Consider the following 20,112-nt stretch of genomic DNA (forward strand, 5'->3'; position numbering starts at 1 on the left):
TAATATACTGTCGCATACTGAATAATAATTCAAAATCCATAATCAGATTATCGACAGGATGTAAAGTAGTGCAGCTTAAAATGTATTAATGCTGAAAAGAGCACTAGTATATCATCCACTCACCTTCCCAATGATGGGGATATCCACAGAGCCCCATGTGTCAGCTCCCCAATGCACCATTCCAGAAGCAAAATCTGCAGTTACGATACCTGTAACTGAGCCACGAGCAAAGAAACCAAAGTTGAATAAAGCACAATTCCGCTTAATGTTATGTCAGAGTCAAAATCTGAAAGAAAGTTGTATTATTCTGAATTTTTGAGGGGTGCAGCAAAATGACTAAAGCTGAATTAACCCTAAGGACTGGCCCTGAAAGCAAAAAAAAAACTTTTACTATCTTTAAAATTTGGCAGTTTGGCATTTCTGTACAATTACATTTAATTAAAAAACAAGTAAAAAAAAAATTACAATTATTGTCATAGCAGGAATCTTATATTCTATCAATGACTTAATTAAAAATTAATTAAATGGTAGCCCATTCAAAGATAAAAAAACACCAGCATTAATTTTCTTCCAATAAACAAGATCACAGCTGGTTAATATTTGCCACATAGACTCACTGGCTACAACCAAATCCTGCACCTTCATGCAATAATCTACTCAGCCATTGTGTGGTAGCAGGACAATGAATAAAATCCTATAGATACAGATTGGTCAATTATCATATTAGGAGAAAATGCAGGTAAAATCTAAAGATAATCATGTATAAGGATCTTTGACTGGACAACATAAGGAAATACTAATTATGTAATCAGGCCCTTATAGATCACAACGGCCTGATTTAGAACTTCTATTGCAGCAGTTGGATAATATTTCTGTATACACAGCGATGTTACAATCCCTCTAACCCAGAACATTCAGTGTAACATTAGCTCTTGTTCTTGTAATAGTTATGGCTGCAGATTTGGGTTCAAACTGCTGTTACATTACATTTCGACCTTCAGATGATAAAAAAAAAAAAAAAAAAGTCAGAGCTTGAATGCAATAATTGCTTCATTTTACCAAAATAATTTATTCAGTTAACTTCTGTATGTGTGTGTCAAAATCTTTCACAGTATAATTAGAAACATTTTGTAAAAGTAAACTGTAAATGTAAAACAATTATAAAATAAAAACACAATTGTAAGACTACTAAATAAATGCCCTCTATAAAGCTCAAACTGTTAGCAGTTTGCTGGTCTGGGGCAGGTGCGTGTTAACACAGTGCAAAGGAGGACATGCAACAGTAATGATTTTAGAGAAACAGGAAATGGTTATAAGGCCAATCTGGGAAGGGTTATAAGGTTATAAACATTTCTAAACAATTTCAAGTCCTACAGTATGGAAGACTTAGACTCTACAGGCCTCAGTTAGCATGTTAAAAGTTAAATCTTATTACTGAACAATTTGAAAAAGTCTGATCATGTATGATTTGTTTGGAAGGGTTGCCAGGAAAAAGTCTCTTCTCTCCAAAAATAACATAACAGCATGGCTTAGGTTTGCAAAAGTGCTTCTGAACAAACTACAAGACTTCTAGAACAATGCCCTCTGGAGAGATGAGACCAAACTGAAAGGCAACCGTTACATTCTTTCTTCACATATTTCAACAATGTTAGGAAGCTGGGGTCAGAGCCCAGGGTCAGCCATGATACAGCACACCTGGTACACTGAGGGTTAAGGGCCTTGCTCAAGGGCCCCAAGAGTGGAAGCTTGGTGATACCGGGGCTTGAACCCTGACCTTCCGATCAGAAACCCAAAGCCTTACCAACATCAATAGAGATGTTTGGCCAAAATGTACAGAGCCATGTTTAGCAAAATCGATGACCCAGTCAAACTGCAGATCTCAATTTGACTGAAATGCTGTGGCAGGACCTTAAGAAAGCTGTGCATAAAAAAGTGAACTGAAGCAACAATTTAAAGAAGAGTGAGCCAAAATTCATCCACAATGATTGAATGTCATACAGAGCATAATTAATTCAAATTATTGCTGCTAAAGGCGTTTTTACAAGCTAGTGAATCATAGGGTATACTAAGCTATCCACTCATGGTTTCGCCGTTTTGGCTTGATTTTTGTACAAATAAATAATGACAGTATATTAAAGTTATGTGGTGTTGATCATCTGATCTCGTTGGATTTAGCCAATTTTAAGACCTGGTAAAGACAAAATTATTTTTTATCCTTATATGTAAAGCCATACTGTAAAAATAAGAGAGTTCTTTCAATATCACAAGACTATAAATTCAAGCAATAACAAGTGTTATGAAAAATGCAAAACACTTGAACTAATCCAAAGTAGCTATAACAGTTCAGACTGTGCACTCACTCAATTATTAAACACGATTAGCATCACTCAACTATATAACAATTATTAATACTCTATTACACACAATGCCAAGAGAAGCACAGCCTACCAATGCCAAAGATGATTCTGAAGATGGGCACTGTGGAGAAGTTGATGAGGAGGAAGAAGAAGTTGATGGTGAAGAGCAAGAGGCACAAGATGACACAGATCCACTCCTGCAGCCGTTTTCCTATTAAAGGCACAAACGTACAGTTCCTATGAGATTATACATACATACATACATACATACATACATACATACATACATGATAAAAAACCAAGAGTAATTATATGGACATATTAGTGAATGGTTTGATTGGGAACAGTTCAAGAACAGTCTGAATCTAGTGAGTGGTTGAAAGCAACTGGCTACATCAGGACACATTGTAAAGTTAAACTGATTCACCCGTTTCACCAGATTCACCTGTACGTTTGTGGTTTAAATCCTACCTGTCCGATCGTTACCATTTCGTAGATTTGAATGGAGAGCTATCCAGGCTAATGCAAGTAAATTATGGCGTGCCGCAAGGTTCAGTTCTAGGACCCCTGCTCTTCACAATATACATGCTTCCGTTAGGAAATATTATTAGAAGGCATGGAATTAGCTTCCATTGTTATGCTGATGATACTCAGCTATATATTTCATCTAAACCAGGCGATACAGCGCAATTAACCCGGATGACTGAGTGTGTTAAGGAACTAAGAGATTGGATGACCCATAACTTTCTACTTTTAAATTCTGATAAGACTGAGATTTTGCTCATCGGCCCAAAACTGGTATACAGGCGCTCCAGCATCTCAACCTGCATTTAGACGGATGTTCTGTAACCACTAGTTCAACGGTAAAAGACCTGGGTGTTATTTTAGACAGCGACTTGTCTTTCAAAAATCACATCAATCAGGTTACAAAACAGCCTTCTTTCACCTTAGAAATATTTCTAAGCTAAGAAATATGTTGTCTATATCCGATGCAGAGAAGCTCGTCCATGCGTTTATGACCTCCAGAATAGACTACTGTAATGCGTTACTAGGTGGATGTCCTGCTTCATTAATAAACAAGCTTCAGTTAGTCCAGAATGCAGCAGCCAGAGTTCTTACAAGGTCAAAAAAATATGATCACATAACCCCGATCTTATCGTCCCTACATTGGCTTCCTGTTAAGTTTCGAATAGACTACAAACTATTACTTCTCACTTATAAAGCACTAAATGGTTTGGCTCCGTGTATCTATCCAGTCTTTTAACACGCTACAATCCGCCACGCCCCTGAGATCTCAAAACTCTGGGCTTCTAGTAGTTCCTAGAATAGCAAAGTCCACTAAAGGTGGTAGAGCATTTTCACATTTAGCTCCTAAACTCTGGAATAGTCTTCCTGACGGTGTTGGGGCTCAGACACACTCACCCAATTTAAGTGTAGATTAAAACGTATCTTTTAGCAAAGCCTACACATAACACACATCACATCATAACCTTGTGCTCCAGAACATCTGATCACATGCACATTATCAACTTGTGCTGTTAATATCATGAACAGCAGCTACGCTAATTCCTCTCCACTGCTTCTCTTTCTCTCCCCATCCCGAGGCATCCTGAGGTTGCTCCAGCTCCAGTCACCTCCCACCTCGTGATGATTACGGACCTTTAAAGAAGTAGATGCCGAACTCACAAACATCCTGAACCATCTAGAGACGTACCAGTGCCATTTGGATCCCGCTACATGTGTGGAGTTTTGACATTGGACCTCCTGGAGTGTTTAAAGGCTCTGGCATGGAGAAGCTGATGCTGGATCTGTGGTGATCACAAATGCTGAGCTTATAAAACTCGGAGCTACTAACCATATAGACTGTTTAAGACTGCAGAAAGAACATTACTTATAATCTTATACTCCAGTAATCATGTTAGTTCTCACTCTCCAGTGTTCTGTATTGTTGAAAGATTTATGATCAAACTCTTGATGTCACCCAGATGAGGATGGGTTCCCCTTTTGAGTCTGGTTCCTCTCAAGGTTTCTTCCTCATAACATCTAAGGGAGTTTTTCCTTGCCACAGTCGCCACGGCTTGCTCATCAGGGACAAATGCACACCATTCACCATCACTGTTGATTTGTGTAAAGCTGCTTTGAGACAATGTCTGTTGTGAAAAGCGCTATACAAATAAACTTGACTTGACTTGACTTGATTCATCATGATTTTTGCTAGTTTTAGCACATGGGGGCAGACTGGAAGACCATGGCAAAGCCAGCTGACCATAAATACTCCGGTTCCAAAACCTTGGAAAACTACTACTCATAGCTGGTCAAAAGCGTAAGACACAGATCATCCTCTTAGATAAAATGCTGCCGTTTCTTTAGCATGGTGCCTGACACGCACGCACGCACACGTTTGTCGACACCTGAACAAAAGATTTGCATGTGGTTTTTGAACATCCCATTCCACATTTAGTCCGCATTTGCTGTTACAAGAACCGCTACTCTTCAGGGAAGAAATCCCACCCAAGATTTCCCCAAGATATTAGAGTGTGTATTTGTTTTCATTCAGCCACAAGAGCTTTAGTAAAGTCAGGGACTGCAGTAGGGTGAGTCAGAGGTGTATTAGGAGGCCACTCAAGATCTTTCACTCCAACACATGTAAACCATAACTTCATGGAGCTCATTTTGCTGGAACAGGTTTGGGCCTTCTAGTTTAAATAAAGGGAAAATGACATGCAACCACATCCCAGAACATCGGGATACAATTGTGTAATTTAAAAAATATATGGCTGGAAAAGTCAGGTGTCCCAATACTTTTGTCTGTATTACACAGAAACATGCATTTCTCCACAAATGACTGCACCAAGAAAAATCAGGATGACTGATAAAGTAAAGATCTAACAGAGCACTATTATTGAAGAAACCCTGCAAATGTTTTGAATAATTAAAAATAATATAATAATTAAATTTAGGATTAGCCAAATCAAAAACCAGCCTAGGCACTATGCAGTTCTTATTCTGGATTGGGGACCTGATATTGCCTATTTGAAAGAGAAAGAGAGAGAGAGAGAGAGAGAGAGAGAGAGAGAGAGAGAGAGAGAGAGAGAGAGAGAGAGAGAGAGAGAGAGAGTGTGTGAGAGTGAGAGAGAATAAAGGGCTACTACATTATTCACTCTGTCCAGCCCTGGCCACCAGACATGAACCCCACCTCTTCATTCTGCACACCATCTCCATTTTCATTAGTTTGCATATTCAATCATTAACCACAGGAGAGAAAAAAAAATCTTCTCCCACCACTCATTCTTTTGTCTTCTCTCTCCCTTCTAAAGTGGCACAGTGGACTCGGTTCTTCTGAAAATTTTATGGCGTTAGAGACTCCACCTTGAAAGGACGCATAGCTAGAGCAGGTTGTGAAGAGGATATTGTTGACTTTTTTTTTTTTTTTATTGAATTTCACTGAGCTCACAGCTATCAGACCAGGCTACAGCTATTACATACACTCAACATATCACTACACACACACACACACACACACACACACACACACACACACACACACACGACTTGTGAAACCTAATACTGACGCAGGTGTTCCTTACCGTGTGCGGTTATTACGTGTTAATTGTCTTGCATGTAACACCTGTTTCAAATGATCACCTGACACCTGAATGAACACTGATCTCTGCTGACAACGTTACATTACCTTCTGAAGCCAGAGTACAGAAATAAACCGTTATCAGTACTGAGTGGAGAAGAATCCAAGTGCGAGTTAGGAAGAGAGTAAAAATCGAACAGCGATATCTTTACAAATCTCAGTCCACAATTCCCTCTGCACACAACCACACCCTCACTGTTATTACTGTAGGGTGGAGCCCCCCCACAAAAAAGTCCTACAAGGTTTAACAGAGGTGGGAAGAAACGACGTGAAATACTTTGATTAATAAATCAATTAACCAGATAAAAAAAACATTTTCTTAATTAGATGTTTTGCTTATTATAACCATATAAAACCCTAATTTAGGGTATTTATGTATAAAAGTGTACTTAAAAACCCCAGCAAAAGCCACATTGTAAAATTAACCAACTTTAATTTAGACATTTTATAAAGCTTTATAGTGGCTGCTTGTTAAGTGTATGGGGGATTTTTCCTTGAACAAATTCTGTAAAAACAAAAACAAAAACAAACAAACAAAAAAAAAAGCATTTGATTTTGCAAGGTGAAGCACTTTGCGTAAATCAACAATTGTATTGTTATTAATGATAATTGCAGATTCGCAACCATGCATGAAAATAATCAATATAAAATATAATTCAACATTATTTTGACAATTATTGTTATAAAAAAAATACAAACATTTTGTTCAGTTGTGAAGATGGAAGCATCTAGAATATAATACATTTTGTATAATAATAATTAAATGATATATGCATCAATTAAATAAACAAACATTGCAAACAAGCATTTGAACGTAGTAAAGCCGCAGAAAAATCACGTTTGAAAACATATCAGTTACTGTTGTAGTAGACGAATGCTATAAAAGGAGAATGGAACGGAGAAATGCAGGTTGAATAAAAAAAGAAAAAAGTTGTATATGCGTTGGTGTGCAGATGCATAAACATTTGCTGAAAACCACAACAGTGCCTAAAAATGTCATTGTTTACTATTGCTATTTGCTGCTTTTAGATGTAGTGTTTGTTCGCACCGTTTTAATTGAATCCATCACAATATCGTGAGCGAGGAGATGGTGCAACCTGACGACAGAACAGATTTAGTGAAACTGTCCTAAAGTTACAAAAAACAGCTTACACAATGGCACTTCATTAAAACTACACTATTTTCACATGATGATTATACAGTTTCTGCTTGCCGTACTGATGTTGTGCCTTCATCCGTGACTTGGGACACACACTTTTTCCTGACCCTATACTTTCCACCATTTTGCAAGCACCTCTGTTTTCTTGCGGTCGTGCTAAACCGTAACCTCAGCAGCCCAACTAATCGATAACGGCATTCGTTGACACCGAATTTCATTATTGATTATCTATTTTATCGATTGGTTGTTGCAGCCTGATTATTAATATTTTAATATGATCTGTTCAGTTACCGGCGTGACTCTGTCAGAGCCCATAATTTTTTACTTGCGTGAAAAAGTGTAGTCAGAACGTCAACTTTTACCAGAGCCTTTAAAAGATAAGTATCTGTACTTCTACTTGAGTGAAGGATGTGTGTACTTTTGCCATGCCAATGTGGATATTTTACAGGAGAACCTTCATACCATTTAAAAGTATAATCATACAAAGCAGACAAAGATTCTTGGTGCTTCTTGGACATCCCATTTACAATGTACTCCTCAGTTGTTGTTATAATAACCTCAACTCTTCAGGGAAGATGTTCCAAAGGTGTTTAATAGAGCTGAGGTTAGAGCTTTATAGTGGGCCACACGAGCTCTTCCACTCACTTTGTTTGGGGATGAAACACATAGCTTAAAAGAATCCCAAAACTTTTGTCCCTTCATGTATTATAGCAAGCTGCATTTCTTCACACAGGGGAAGAGATATGCACCAAGAACAAGCCCAGTGCAATAAAGGCAATAAAGAGCACTACTATGAAAAAGAATTAGCTGTTTACTGTGCAATACCCGTTTCACAGATTACTGTGGAACTAACTTAAGAAATTCTATGGTTCCTGCTGCCATAATTACAGTTGGGTCATATTTGTCAAATATTTGCCACACATGGTTTGTGTCTGCTGTATAAATTTCAAATGTTACCTGATCAGCTGAACAAAAGGCAGCCCCGGTCTGTGCGGAGAGACTCGAGAAATATCAGGAATCGTCAATGGTTTGTGCCCTAAATACAATTTATTTGTATTTTATTTTACAATTACAATACAAAAATGTTCTGAAGTAGTCGTAAAACTACGCCTGAATAGGGAACTGATTCCTACTGCTACTCCTGTTTTCCACACATAAAAGTGTTATGCAATTTTTTTGACCTCCACAATTGACTTTATTTTCTGCCAAATCCCTTAAGGTGGGTTCTTTCAGATTTTGAGGAATGAAGGACAGTAGCGCCACCACTGGCTGTAATAAGAATACACAGAATGTTATGGAAAAGTGTGGTGATATGAAGTCGAATCTCAGACAACGGCTCATTCAAATGCAGATGACGTGACTAAGACCAAAACCAGTGATCAGGAATAACCAAAGAGTAAACATTTAAGTTGTTGAGAAGGTGGTAATAATATCCATGAGTATATACATTATATGGCAATAAGCATGTAGACACCAGCATCTGATATGTCGGCACATGCTGAGGCAATTATGATTTTACTTAATGTAAACAAAAAAACTAAATCCTGGTACAGCATGATCATGGATCATGATCAGGAAGTGACAAAGAAATCAATGATCCTGTAGAGATCCCTGACCTCAACATGGCATGAATTAGCAAGCAACTGTGTGTCAGACTTTATCACCCAATGTAACTAATGCTTTTGTGCCTGAATGTGCCCAAGTTCCCACAGACACACTCCAAAATCCAGTGAAAACACTGGAAGTGGAGGTTACTAAAATGAAAATCTGGACTGGGATTCTGGCCATAATCAGGGCAGTTAGGAGATGCTCATCATCTAACTAGCTCAATAAAATGTGCTGTGTTAATTCTGATGTAATTCTCAGTAGTGTCTCTGTATATAGAATGTTTAACTGTTGGATTTTTATCCAGTGGACTTTGCTGAGTCTAAATTTTGTCACTTGCACTAAATGTTAAAGGTATTTGTCATTTTCGAATGACGTTCGAAAGGTTTTCTACTCCAGTGTCATCATTAATATAAAACACCCAGAAGACTGCCCAAGCACGAGATCACATCTGTTCAGTTTGGCCAATCGATGCTCACGAGGGAACTACAAGATAAAGAGCTGACGAGATTCACCACTGTCTACGACACCTTCCAACGATGCTCGGCAAATTATTCAGCGACAGGAAAGTGAAACGAGAGAGCCATTTAGCCGCGCTCACACTTGCCATCCGTCTCCTGCATACCCGCGCACACGAACACACGAACATGTGCAGCAGTGGGGCCGCTGTCAGGTGATCAGCATCAGTCGTTGGATCCTCGTGCTCCCCGGCGAGGGCAGAAACTAGGCCAGGCCTCAGCAGAGCCGGCATCGCCGCCGTGGCCCTGGCCGCGGGAGCTGAGCCTCACGCTCATTAATACACTCCTGCCAACGATGTGCTCGCCAGCAAACCCCTGCGACGATCGCTCACACCCATGGCCCCCTTTGCTGCTCGCTGGCATGGGGAATTAACCTGGGAGGGGTGAAGAGAGATGGGAGGATGAGGAGGGGGGTGCTAATAGGCTGAAATTAATCAACAATGCCTGATTCGACACAGAGGGGTGGCTCGAGTGCCAAACAACACCCTGTAAATGCTAATGGTGTTCCTACTCACTCGCTCACCCACTTAACATCTGCAGCCTTCTACAGCAGAATGAAACATGGCCTCCTCCATCAGATAGCTTTCCTTTAGCCGATACAGAGAAAAAAGTTCTGCCTTACCTATCTTCTGTTAAAAGAAGCAACCTTTCACATATAGTATGACTATTCGAGCTGTCATGTGATCTAGCTCATGGGTAGTAACTGGCAAAAAAAAAGAAAAAATACCGTAGCCCAAAATACAGCCATTTTGAATCATTGAGGCTGTAATTTTCTCATTTCAGTGAAAAGATGTTCTTTTCTTATAATATTATTATATACACACAAACACACACACACACACACACACACACACACACACACACACACACACACACAGGTTAAAACACTAACTTTCTTTTATATATGACACACTATTGTTGAATGCTTACTGGTGAGATTCTGATTAACACTACATTCTGCACCTGTAGATTATTTAACATTCTGAAAAAAACTGCACCTGTCGGCCAAACGAACAAAACCATCTTTGCGCTTTTGCAACACTGTCCTGCTTTGGGCGTGAGCTGCAAGTTTCTCGTCTGTCACGCCAGCAGAAGTCAGCGAGTGTGAACAGGGAGGTGTTCTTTGAACAGTGTCGAGATGCGTGTCTGGCACTGTCTCCGTCCCGAGCCAACAAAGGACGCCTTTCTACTGACGGAGCGCCGGTGGCCTGCGTTCTCGGCACAGCCGCGTCTCTGAAAGAGCAGCTCTTGCCTCCTCCGGAGAGGTGAAACAATAGGCGCCTCAAAGGCCCAGAATAGCAGCCTTCAAGCCTGCCAGCATGCCATAAATGAGCCGTTCTTTCACCACTTCACCTCCTTGGAAATGTACATGTGGGCAAAAGGAAATTTGGATTGGGGTGAAGAATTTGTGGAAAAGACAGACACATGCATTTCCTCTGGCCAGATCTCATTAGGCCTGTCTTCAGATGGGACTTGGGTGGGGACACAGAAAAAGTGGGTCAGGCAGAGATGCTGAAGTGAGAGACAGACAGAGAGAGAAAAAGAGAGAGTGAGACGCAACGATAGGGCGGGAGGTAAGAATTCCCCTGATTAGCACAAATGGATCAGTCACATGCCCTGATGCTTTCATCTGATCTCAGTGGACAACTCAGCCAGGGATGTACGCACAGACAGGGTTTGTGTCTGCTGTATAAATTTTGAATGTTACCTGACCTGCTAAACAAAAGGCAACCCGGTCTGTGTGGAAAGACTGTCTCAATGACAAGATTCTCGAAAAAATATCAGGACTCAACATGGCACAACTGTCATCTTACCACAGAGATGTGGAAAGAGTGACAAACCATGCACAAAATATCACAACCAGAAAACGGTAAATGTGCTTTTATTGTTTTGTTTATTTTTCCTGCACTTATAGTATTCAGGTTGGAGGTACCGTATTTTTCGGACTATAAGCCGCTACTTTTTTCCCACGTTTTGAACCCTGCGTCTTAAACAACGAAGTGGCTAATTTATGGATTTTTCCTGGGTTTTTTCCGGTTTCACAAACTTCAAGCCAAAAAAACTGAGCGACATAACATTAGACCAATGAAATTTCCGAACTGAAATGGGGAAAAAAAAAAACACGCACCTCACCTGTGTTCTGAGCACCGCGGCATCGGGAGAAAAAACTTCCACCGGTGGTGATTTTTAACCGCACGACGATGCCCAAAGTATCGAGGTGCCACTGTAGTACGAAGCTTCCACTGGTGGGGATTTGTTTAAGAAGATTACTCTTAACTGTGCATTCATGCTGCATAGGCTGACTGCCAAAGGCCATAATTGTACATGCTAAAGTAGGTAATGAGGTGAACCGTGTCTGTAGTAGGGCTGCAAAAGAATTTATATTTAAAGCGAAGAAAAAAAAAAAAGACAAAGATTGTTAATGATATCTTTCACATTGGTGGAAAAAGGACACCGTTTTAATGGCTCTTTGTTTATGCTTGTTCCTGATTTTGAATTTGATCTGGAAAACTGTCAATTAATAAAGCGACTGACCCGAGACTGACTCTAATGAAGGTCACAACCTTCTGGCGTGAAAGTAACTGGCGCTCCTAAGACACAGCCAAAACTTATAGCAGGGACATATGTCTTTTATTCAAACATGCATCCCTTTTTTGCTTCGCCTCCTGCTTGTTTTCTCAGACTTTATGACTATCAGAATCGAAACAGTATCGGAGATGATGTGATAGGAGCGTGTGATTAAAAATGAACAATAGAGTGGGAGTAAAAAGCTCAGAAATGGAATTTAGATAATAGTAATTATACAGGTTTCCTACAGTCACCATTCCCTACTGTCAAAGTTACTGAAATTCTTGGAAAAGCTAATACAGAACTCCATCAAATATTAATAACAGGCTGTGTGGTTTCAGGCCTAATGTGTTTAGCTGTCTTGGCTTGTCTCCATGAGTGAGCTTTTTAAAAATATGAATGAGATGATGGATCGGCTTACATTTCCTGATATTTACATCAAGACCTGTTAAACAAGTTAGAACATTTATGGTATTTATTGTACATGGTACTTTTTGCTTTGAATATATATATATATATATATATATATATATATATATATATATATATATATATATATATATATATATATATATATATATATATATATATATATATATCATTTGCATTCAAAAATACTAGTGTACTATCAAGCAGACGTCAAACAGAGCAGCCAAGGAAATTAATTCTAATTCAGAGGAAACTTCACCAAGCAGCAGGACAATGACCTCATAACACACTGCCTTCACACCAGAACAGAAAAAACTGGAAGGGTTTTAGATGGGCAAAGTCCAGCATCAGGCTTTGACCTAACCGAGCAGCACATCACCTTCTGAAAATGTGACTGAAGGGTGAAAACCGCTGGGGGGAAAAAACCCAACTGCAAGAAGCTGTCATGCTGCTTCATTTAAAATAAATAAATAATAATAAAAAAAAAAAAACACAAAAGAAAAATGTTGAATGATATTACGTCACCGATTTTGTTCAAGCAAGAAATATGCAACAAATATTTACATTAGGACCGCATGTTCCAATATTTTTGCTCAACAAAAACTGAGTGGCCAAGGTGCCATGTTCCAATTCGTTTAAGGCATTTAATTACCAGGAAAGTCTGATCTAATATCTCATTCATCTTTTGTAATCAAACTAAGATGTCTTAATTAGATAAACAAACAAAAACTCTATACCATGATATAGAACATCACAAAAAGTTTTTGTGATACGATATTTACTGTCATATCGTCCACCCCTAGTGGCCAATGCTGCCCGAGTCATCCGGTCAGGTCAGGTGTACAGCAGGTGAACTAAGCACCCAGCTGGGTTCTGAACCCATGACCTAGCAACCTCGAGGTCAGGAATCCAGGGGCGGCCAGTGCGTGCTGTGGAGGTCTGAAGGCGAGGAGGGGGGTTAAATTATTCATCAACTCAGACAGCCTTGGCTGAGTGTACATCGCACATGCAGAACAGAAACGGGAGGTAGAGATGAAGAAACCTCAGCCTGGTGCTGACAGGGGGGCAGAGTTGAGCTTTTGCTACATTAGAATGTGCCTGAGCTGGTGGACGTGCGTACCCCTGACTAGAACTAAAATCTGTAGCATCCATCCATCCATCCATCCATCCATCCATATATATCCATATATATATATATATATATATATATATATATATATATATATATATATATATATATATATATATATATATATATATATATATACATACACACACAGTACAGACCAAAAGTTTGGACACACCTTCTCATTCAAAGAGTTTTCTTTATTTTCATGACTATGAAAATTGTAGAGTCACACTGAAGGCATCAAGGGCTATTTGACCTAGAAGGAGAGTAATGGGGTGCTGCGCCAGATGACCTGGCCTCCACAGTCACCGGACCTGAACCCAATCGAGATGGTTTGGGGTGAGCTGGACCGCAGAGTGAAGGCAAAAGGCCAACAAGTGCCAAGCATCTCTCGGGGAACTCCTTCAAGACGGTTGGAAGACCATTTCAGGTGACTACCTCTTGAAGCTCATCAAGAGAATTCCAAGAGTGTGCAAAGCAGTAAAGCTACTTTGAAGAACCTAGAATATATGACATTTTTCAGTTGTTTCACACTTTTTTGTTATGTATATAATTCCACGTGTTAATTCATAGTTTTGATGCCTTCAGTGTAAATCTACAATTTTCATAGTCATGAAAATAAAGAAAACTCTTTGAATGAGAAGGTGTGTCCAAACTTTTGGTCTGTACTGTATATCTGTGTTATATATATATATATATATATATATCTGTGTTATATATATATATATATATATATATATATATATATATATATACACACACATACACACACACACATACATGCTGTTGTCTGTTCAGTTTTACCCAATTCCTGGAGTAAAATAATGTGGTGGTGCAGTACTTCACACTCTATATCTGACTGGGTTTAAATCACAGGCCTGGTGTCCTGTTTTTGGTATGACTCCAGAGGTCTAACACACGAGCCCATTACCAAAATATAAGAAACTTCAGTAGATACACGCAAAAGTTCAGCCGTTTTCCTCTTTTCTTGTCATTTCCTGATTGCAGCACATACAATCAAGAGGAAACTTTCCATAAAGTGGCAATATGAAGCAACTAAACAATATGCAACCGAATTCTTCTGAACACTAGCAGGATTTGTATGTTTTTTTTGCAGGGATGCAGATAGATAACAGCACAGAGAGAGATGTTTTCACACAGAATACCAAAAGATATTATTGCATTGGTCATGGTCAAGATGTAGAACTAGAAAAGTACTTTCTCAGACCAACTGAATAGTTGGAAAAAGAAGTGTGTCCGATCTGATGAACATATGTAAAAGGTTGAATGTGGTTCAGGGACTCAAGATGCATAAACAGGAATTTCTGTTCAAGTAATTTTTTTTTATTTAACAAAAAGGTACCTCATCCAGCCAGAGACAACCTGCTTTACTAGATACATCATGTCTGAACAGAGAGAGTTCTAACAAATTGTCAAATTTATTTACTGATTAAAAGACCACCTAGGCATAGCGTGTTGGACAAGGTTTTGTTTATTCAACAATGGACAAATAAAAAAAATATACAAATATATAGACAAACATATTCAGACACAGCACCTGCCCAGTGGTTCTTCACCAAACTGTTACCAAAAAGTTCAATGAGCACATTTGTATGTGGATGTGGTAGTATTCAATTTTCCCTTCACTTGATCTAGAAGACACAAATTTGTTCCAAATCTGCCCAAATCCAGCTCCATGAAGATAGGCTTTACACGGGTTGGCGTGGAAGACCTGCTATAGTGCTATAAACCCAAATGAACACAATGTTTCTTCACCCTACATCAGTACCTTACTTTACTAACTATAAATCCAGTGGAACATCTTTCCAGTAGAGTGGAGTTTATTAGGACAGCAGATGGGAACCAAATATAAAATGGGATGTTAAAGAAGCACATACAAATCTTATGGTCAGGTGTCCACAAACCTTTACCCATCTGGTGTGTCCATCATATTTGTTCAGAGTACATTGTGCTCATCAAAAGTAATAACCTTAGGCATCACTATTAGACAAATGAATACAAACTCTATGGACCTTGGGAAGGCAGGAACATTAACATATATATAGGGGACTTTAAAGCATTTTGATTTTCAACCTTCATATTTCTGTTCCAGAGAATGCAACATAAAAAGAAACTGAAGAAATATGGTGGATTTCTCAGCCTCTTTATGGTGAACACACACCAGGCTCACAGGACACACCCTTTTTCATCTGACAAAGAACTTCCTCCTGGTAAACAAACTGCAACTTTTCTTTCCAAAACACTTGTTTGTTGACGAGGTTTTTCCTTGATTCCTGGTGTAGAATTTGCTGAATTCACATTTCATACCACATTTACCTGCTGATCTTTCCATCATCATCATCATCACAACTTCCCTAGCAGTCCTTGTTCTAGTTAGCCGAACTGTCTGGCTTGTGTTCAGATTTAACCTTTCCCCAAATATTGCTTTTTTTATTTGCTTTTAAAATAGTATTATCAAATACTGAATCAAATTGTCTTAGTTGTGCACAACAGGCAACTTTGAAGTATGTAATGAATAAAAGATTCACATTTGTTTGGAAATGTATACATTGTTCCTCTTGAGCTTCTGTTTCAAATTTACTTTTGCAAAATCTCTTTAAACCTTCTTTAACCCTGTTTGAAATCAGGCTGAAATACAGCCAGTATTCAGACTATACCACGAGTCACTCAGTCTGATATGACTATTTATCATAGGACCTATTTGTTTAATGACTGATTATTGTACTAGGGAGCACATTTACAGCCACCAGTAGATTTAAACGGACTTCCCCCTCACAATAAAAAATGTATTGTTTCTCCAAGCACAGTGATAAGAGATACAGATTAACGTGCTTGTGTGCAATATTGACATTTGGCCGACTTATCTCTGTGATAGTCACCATAAATAAGCACAGGGGTGTTTAAACAACTGATAAGCGGCAGTTGCACGTGCAGTAAATTAGTGTCCGATAAAGTGTCCGATATTGCTACTTGCTTATGGGGAAGCGGAAAACTCAAACAAGGATCTCAGCTAACAGGGGGCTCGAGACAATTACCCCCCACCTGCTACAATCAAATGGATAAACTCTGACCAATCCCTAACCAGAGAAACTCTGACCTCTCCCACTCTAGTTATTCATAAATTCTGCTACAGGACAAGGTAGGTGAGAACACAAACTTTGGTCACCTGCACAAAATCGTATCTATACTCAATAGCCTTGAACATGCTTGTAGTGCAAATCTATGAATATAAGGACAAACACATACACTGAATCTAGAACTTTGCAGAATTTAGGTTTTCAACCTTCATATTTCTGTTCCAGAGAATCTAACGTAGAAGGAAACTGAATAAATATGGTGGATTCCTCAGTCTCTTTACGCTGAAAACAAACTGTGCTCACAGGACACACCCTTGTTCATCTGACAAAGAACTTCCTCCTGGTAGAAAAAACTGCAACCAGCTCTTTTCTTCCCAAAAACTTGTTTGTTGACAAGGTTTTTCATTGCTTCCTGATGTAAAATTTGCTGCATACAAATTTGATACCACATATTTCCTGAACTCTCCTTCGTCGTCATAACTTCCCTAGCATATGTACTAGTCCTTGTCCTAGTTAGCTGAAGTGTCACCTGCACAAAATCATTCCTATACTCAATATCCTTTTGATAGTGATCTATGAATACAAGGACATGACTCTAGGAGCCCAGGTGCACAGCGGGCAGCACTCGGTCTGAAATACCAGAGGAAGTAGCAAATAAGCGCTAGACTTTTGTCCTGTTTACCTCATGTTAGATCTACAAAGTGAGCTAAAGAAGTACAAAGCACAGTCAGCGCCCCACCTGAGAAGCAGACATATGTCTGGATGTGGTGTCCAGCTGTTCCACTTTCCTAAGCTAGCAGTAATGATGTGTAGACTCTAAAGAAGAGAACCAAAGTTTCATCAATCCCATTTGACCCCTTGAGACTCCTCATCTAGTTTATGCACACTCACTTCCTCTAAAAAAGGAAGATATTTGACTTTGAAAATGTAGTGAAGTTAAAGGAAAATTCTCTCCAGGTAAAAATACTTCATACCTTAACTACAGTGATGAATTACATTTACTTTACTGTCCACCACTGTTCATTTCGGATTTCAGAAGTTTACAACAAAACGTCCTGTCGCCACAGCATTACACGAGCACCAGAATTGCTAAACAGATATTTAATTCTAAGCATACAAGTGTTTTTCTTCCAAATAAACCTTAACATTCCAACCAGCAAGTATCCTTAATTAACCCTGCCAACACTACAGCTTGGAGAAATGGAGGAACAACTAAAAAAAAGGAGACGTTTGATTGCGCATGGAATGTTATTAACACAGTGCATCACTTCTATAAATAACCATCTCAAACACCCACTTCACAGTGGGGGGGAAGGGGAAGTGACACCGCTCATCCAAAATCTCCATCCCCAGTGCTCTCATCAACAGAGACATGCATTACCACATTAACTTATTAACCCTGCAAAACAGCTCTCCACTCGCCCACCCCACACTTCCCCAAATAATTATCAGGGCCTGCCAGTGGCAGCACATCCCCGACGTACCGGTTGCACTGCCTGGAGTTGAACGGCCTCAAAACAGAGTGATCATTATCGCTCCTAATAGCATTCCAAATTAAACGGATCCTTTTTTAAATTTTTTTCTTTTTTTACATGCTTTTAAAGCAGCTACCATCTCCAGCCACAACAGGAGGACTTACCGGGGCCTGCAACAGGAGCTGGCTGCACGGCGAAACGTGAAAAAGCCCCCTTCTCTAATGAAGCCTGAACCACTAATCCTCTGATGCTGCACCATGTAAACTGAGCTTTCTCCTTAAGCTGGCTTTGAGTCGTGGATTAAAATATTTTGCTCATGTTTCCTGAACATACAACAGATGTTTCTGAAAACAAACAACTTTTTTTGGAGTGACGAATACTATTTGAAAAGAACGATAAGCCTAGTCAATTAAAAGGCAATTTGAACAACGTGACAGGTGTGTGTTACAAGCTCCCTGAAGCACACTGCGATCATACGCCGATCGCGAGGTCAACGCCAAGGTCAAAACCTGCAACACAAAATCTGTCCGTGACATTTGTTCATCTCTTATCGTTCAGATGAGATTGTTTTGGATGGTCCTACATACAAAAACTTCTTGCAACTTGAAAACAGTTTATACCCCCAAAACACTTCTCTGAATAGTGTAGTCTTATACCTAATGCCTGCCCACGTGACATTCCTGTGCTCATTCAAGGACTCACAATGTACTTATAATGGCCATCATATTGACCCTGTTTTAGTCTCATTCCCTTTGAGTTTGGTTTCAACCTCATGCTCTCCTAGTGAGTTTTTCACCACCTCACCACTGTAGCCTCTGGTTTGCTCAAATGAAGTCTAAATGATAATCTATAAAGCTGCTTTGTGACAATTTCTCTTGAAAGACTACAACTTTGAACCTGGGAGCTCTCCAAAGTGCACCATAACACTGGGTCTGCTTACTACACTAGTCTCTTAGTGTTGGGTTTGAGGAACACCTTATTTCTCGTGTGTGTGTGTGACTGTTCTGTTCATGGTCTTACCGGAGGAGTAGAGTTGAGCGAGCTGGCGGGCCCCGGCGTGCTGCGGTCCCCAGCGTGGCGCGCTACTACGGGCGGCGGCGCCGTGCTCGTTCCCGTTCGGGTCCTCTTCCGCCATAGAGCGGTGTTGGATCTCCGTCTCGGACAGTAACGCTGCCGCCATTCTCTACCTCGGCAACCGAGCTGCTTCTCAGGTGCGATTCATAAATGGCTAGTTTGTCCCTCAGTTGGAACTAAACGCTGCGACACACCTACGACTCTAAAGTGACACACCTACGGCTGTGGGCTAACGATGGCTAGCCTAACGGAGCTGCACGCACCCGGAACTAAAACAGCTACGCACCCTGTGGTCCGTCGCGTAAATAAACTCGCGTACGTGCATTTTATCACGTTTCTTTTTTTTGGCTTTTTTATAGTCGCCAGACATCTACAGACTGGAGTGTCTACTCGTCAAATTGCTCTCCGTGTTAGCAAATGATGTGAATATTTTGCAAAACTTTTTCACTGGTAAATATTACGCTTAGGGATCGTTTTAAAGGGTTGGTGGGATATTTAAGGGACGGGGAGACGGAGATTATTGTTATTATTTTAAACCTACTGAACTTGCGTATATACTAGAAAACTTTGTTATGTTTTCATAACTTACATTTGAGGACTATTGTACAATCTAATTTCTTTAATGGCCTTGCACTACAGTCTTGACGTTTATAGTTAGGTTTGTAAGATATTGAGGGTCCCTAACTGAGTTCGCTGCTCGCTATGGAGAGGCAGGTGAAGGTGAAGAATCTGACACATGAATTCTAAAATGCATGCAGTAAAACAGTCCATGGCTTTTATGGTGTAATAATACTGATTGGTGGCTTTGATTTAAAATTGTTCATAAAATTATTTTTATAGGCATTAATAAACATACTTCCCCTGTAGGTTAAAGGTTACATCACATAATAGTAATGTGATGTAATTATTCTATGTAATCATTTATTAATGCTTACTGTGTGTTAAAATAATGTTAAAATAAAATGTTAAATAAAATTATAGAGTCTCACCGAAGGCATCAAGGGCTATTTGACCTAGAAGGAGAGTGATGGGGTGCTGCGCCAGATGACCTGGCCTC

General features: G+C 39.5%; 1 protein-coding gene across 2 annotated transcripts in view; it reads right to left on the minus strand.

The window, feature by feature from the left end:
- The window catches only part of si:ch211-212o1.2 (uncharacterized protein LOC492735 homolog), a 32,733-nt gene extending 13,410 nt beyond the window's left edge, over nt 1–19,323 (minus strand). The window contains exons 1-3 of one of the 2 annotated variants that reach the window (XM_046864681.1): nt 19,002–19,309; nt 2,449–2,568; nt 124–215 (exon numbers count right to left, since the gene is read on the minus strand). In XM_046864681.1, the coding sequence (XP_046720637.1) occupies nt 124–215; nt 2,449–2,568; nt 19,002–19,161 (372 nt within the window). In that variant the 5' untranslated portion in view covers nt 19,162–19,309. Of the gene's footprint in view, nt 1–123; nt 216–2,448; nt 2,569–19,001 lie in introns of both variants that reach the window. The other variant, XM_046864680.1, reaches the window with a different exon arrangement.
- Nucleotides 19,324–20,112: the final 789 nt, after the last annotated feature.

Source organism: Silurus meridionalis, chromosome 13, assembly GCF_014805685.1.
Source record: "Silurus meridionalis isolate SWU-2019-XX chromosome 13, ASM1480568v1, whole genome shotgun sequence".
Lineage (NCBI taxonomy): Eukaryota > Metazoa > Chordata > Actinopteri > Siluriformes > Siluridae > Silurus > Silurus meridionalis.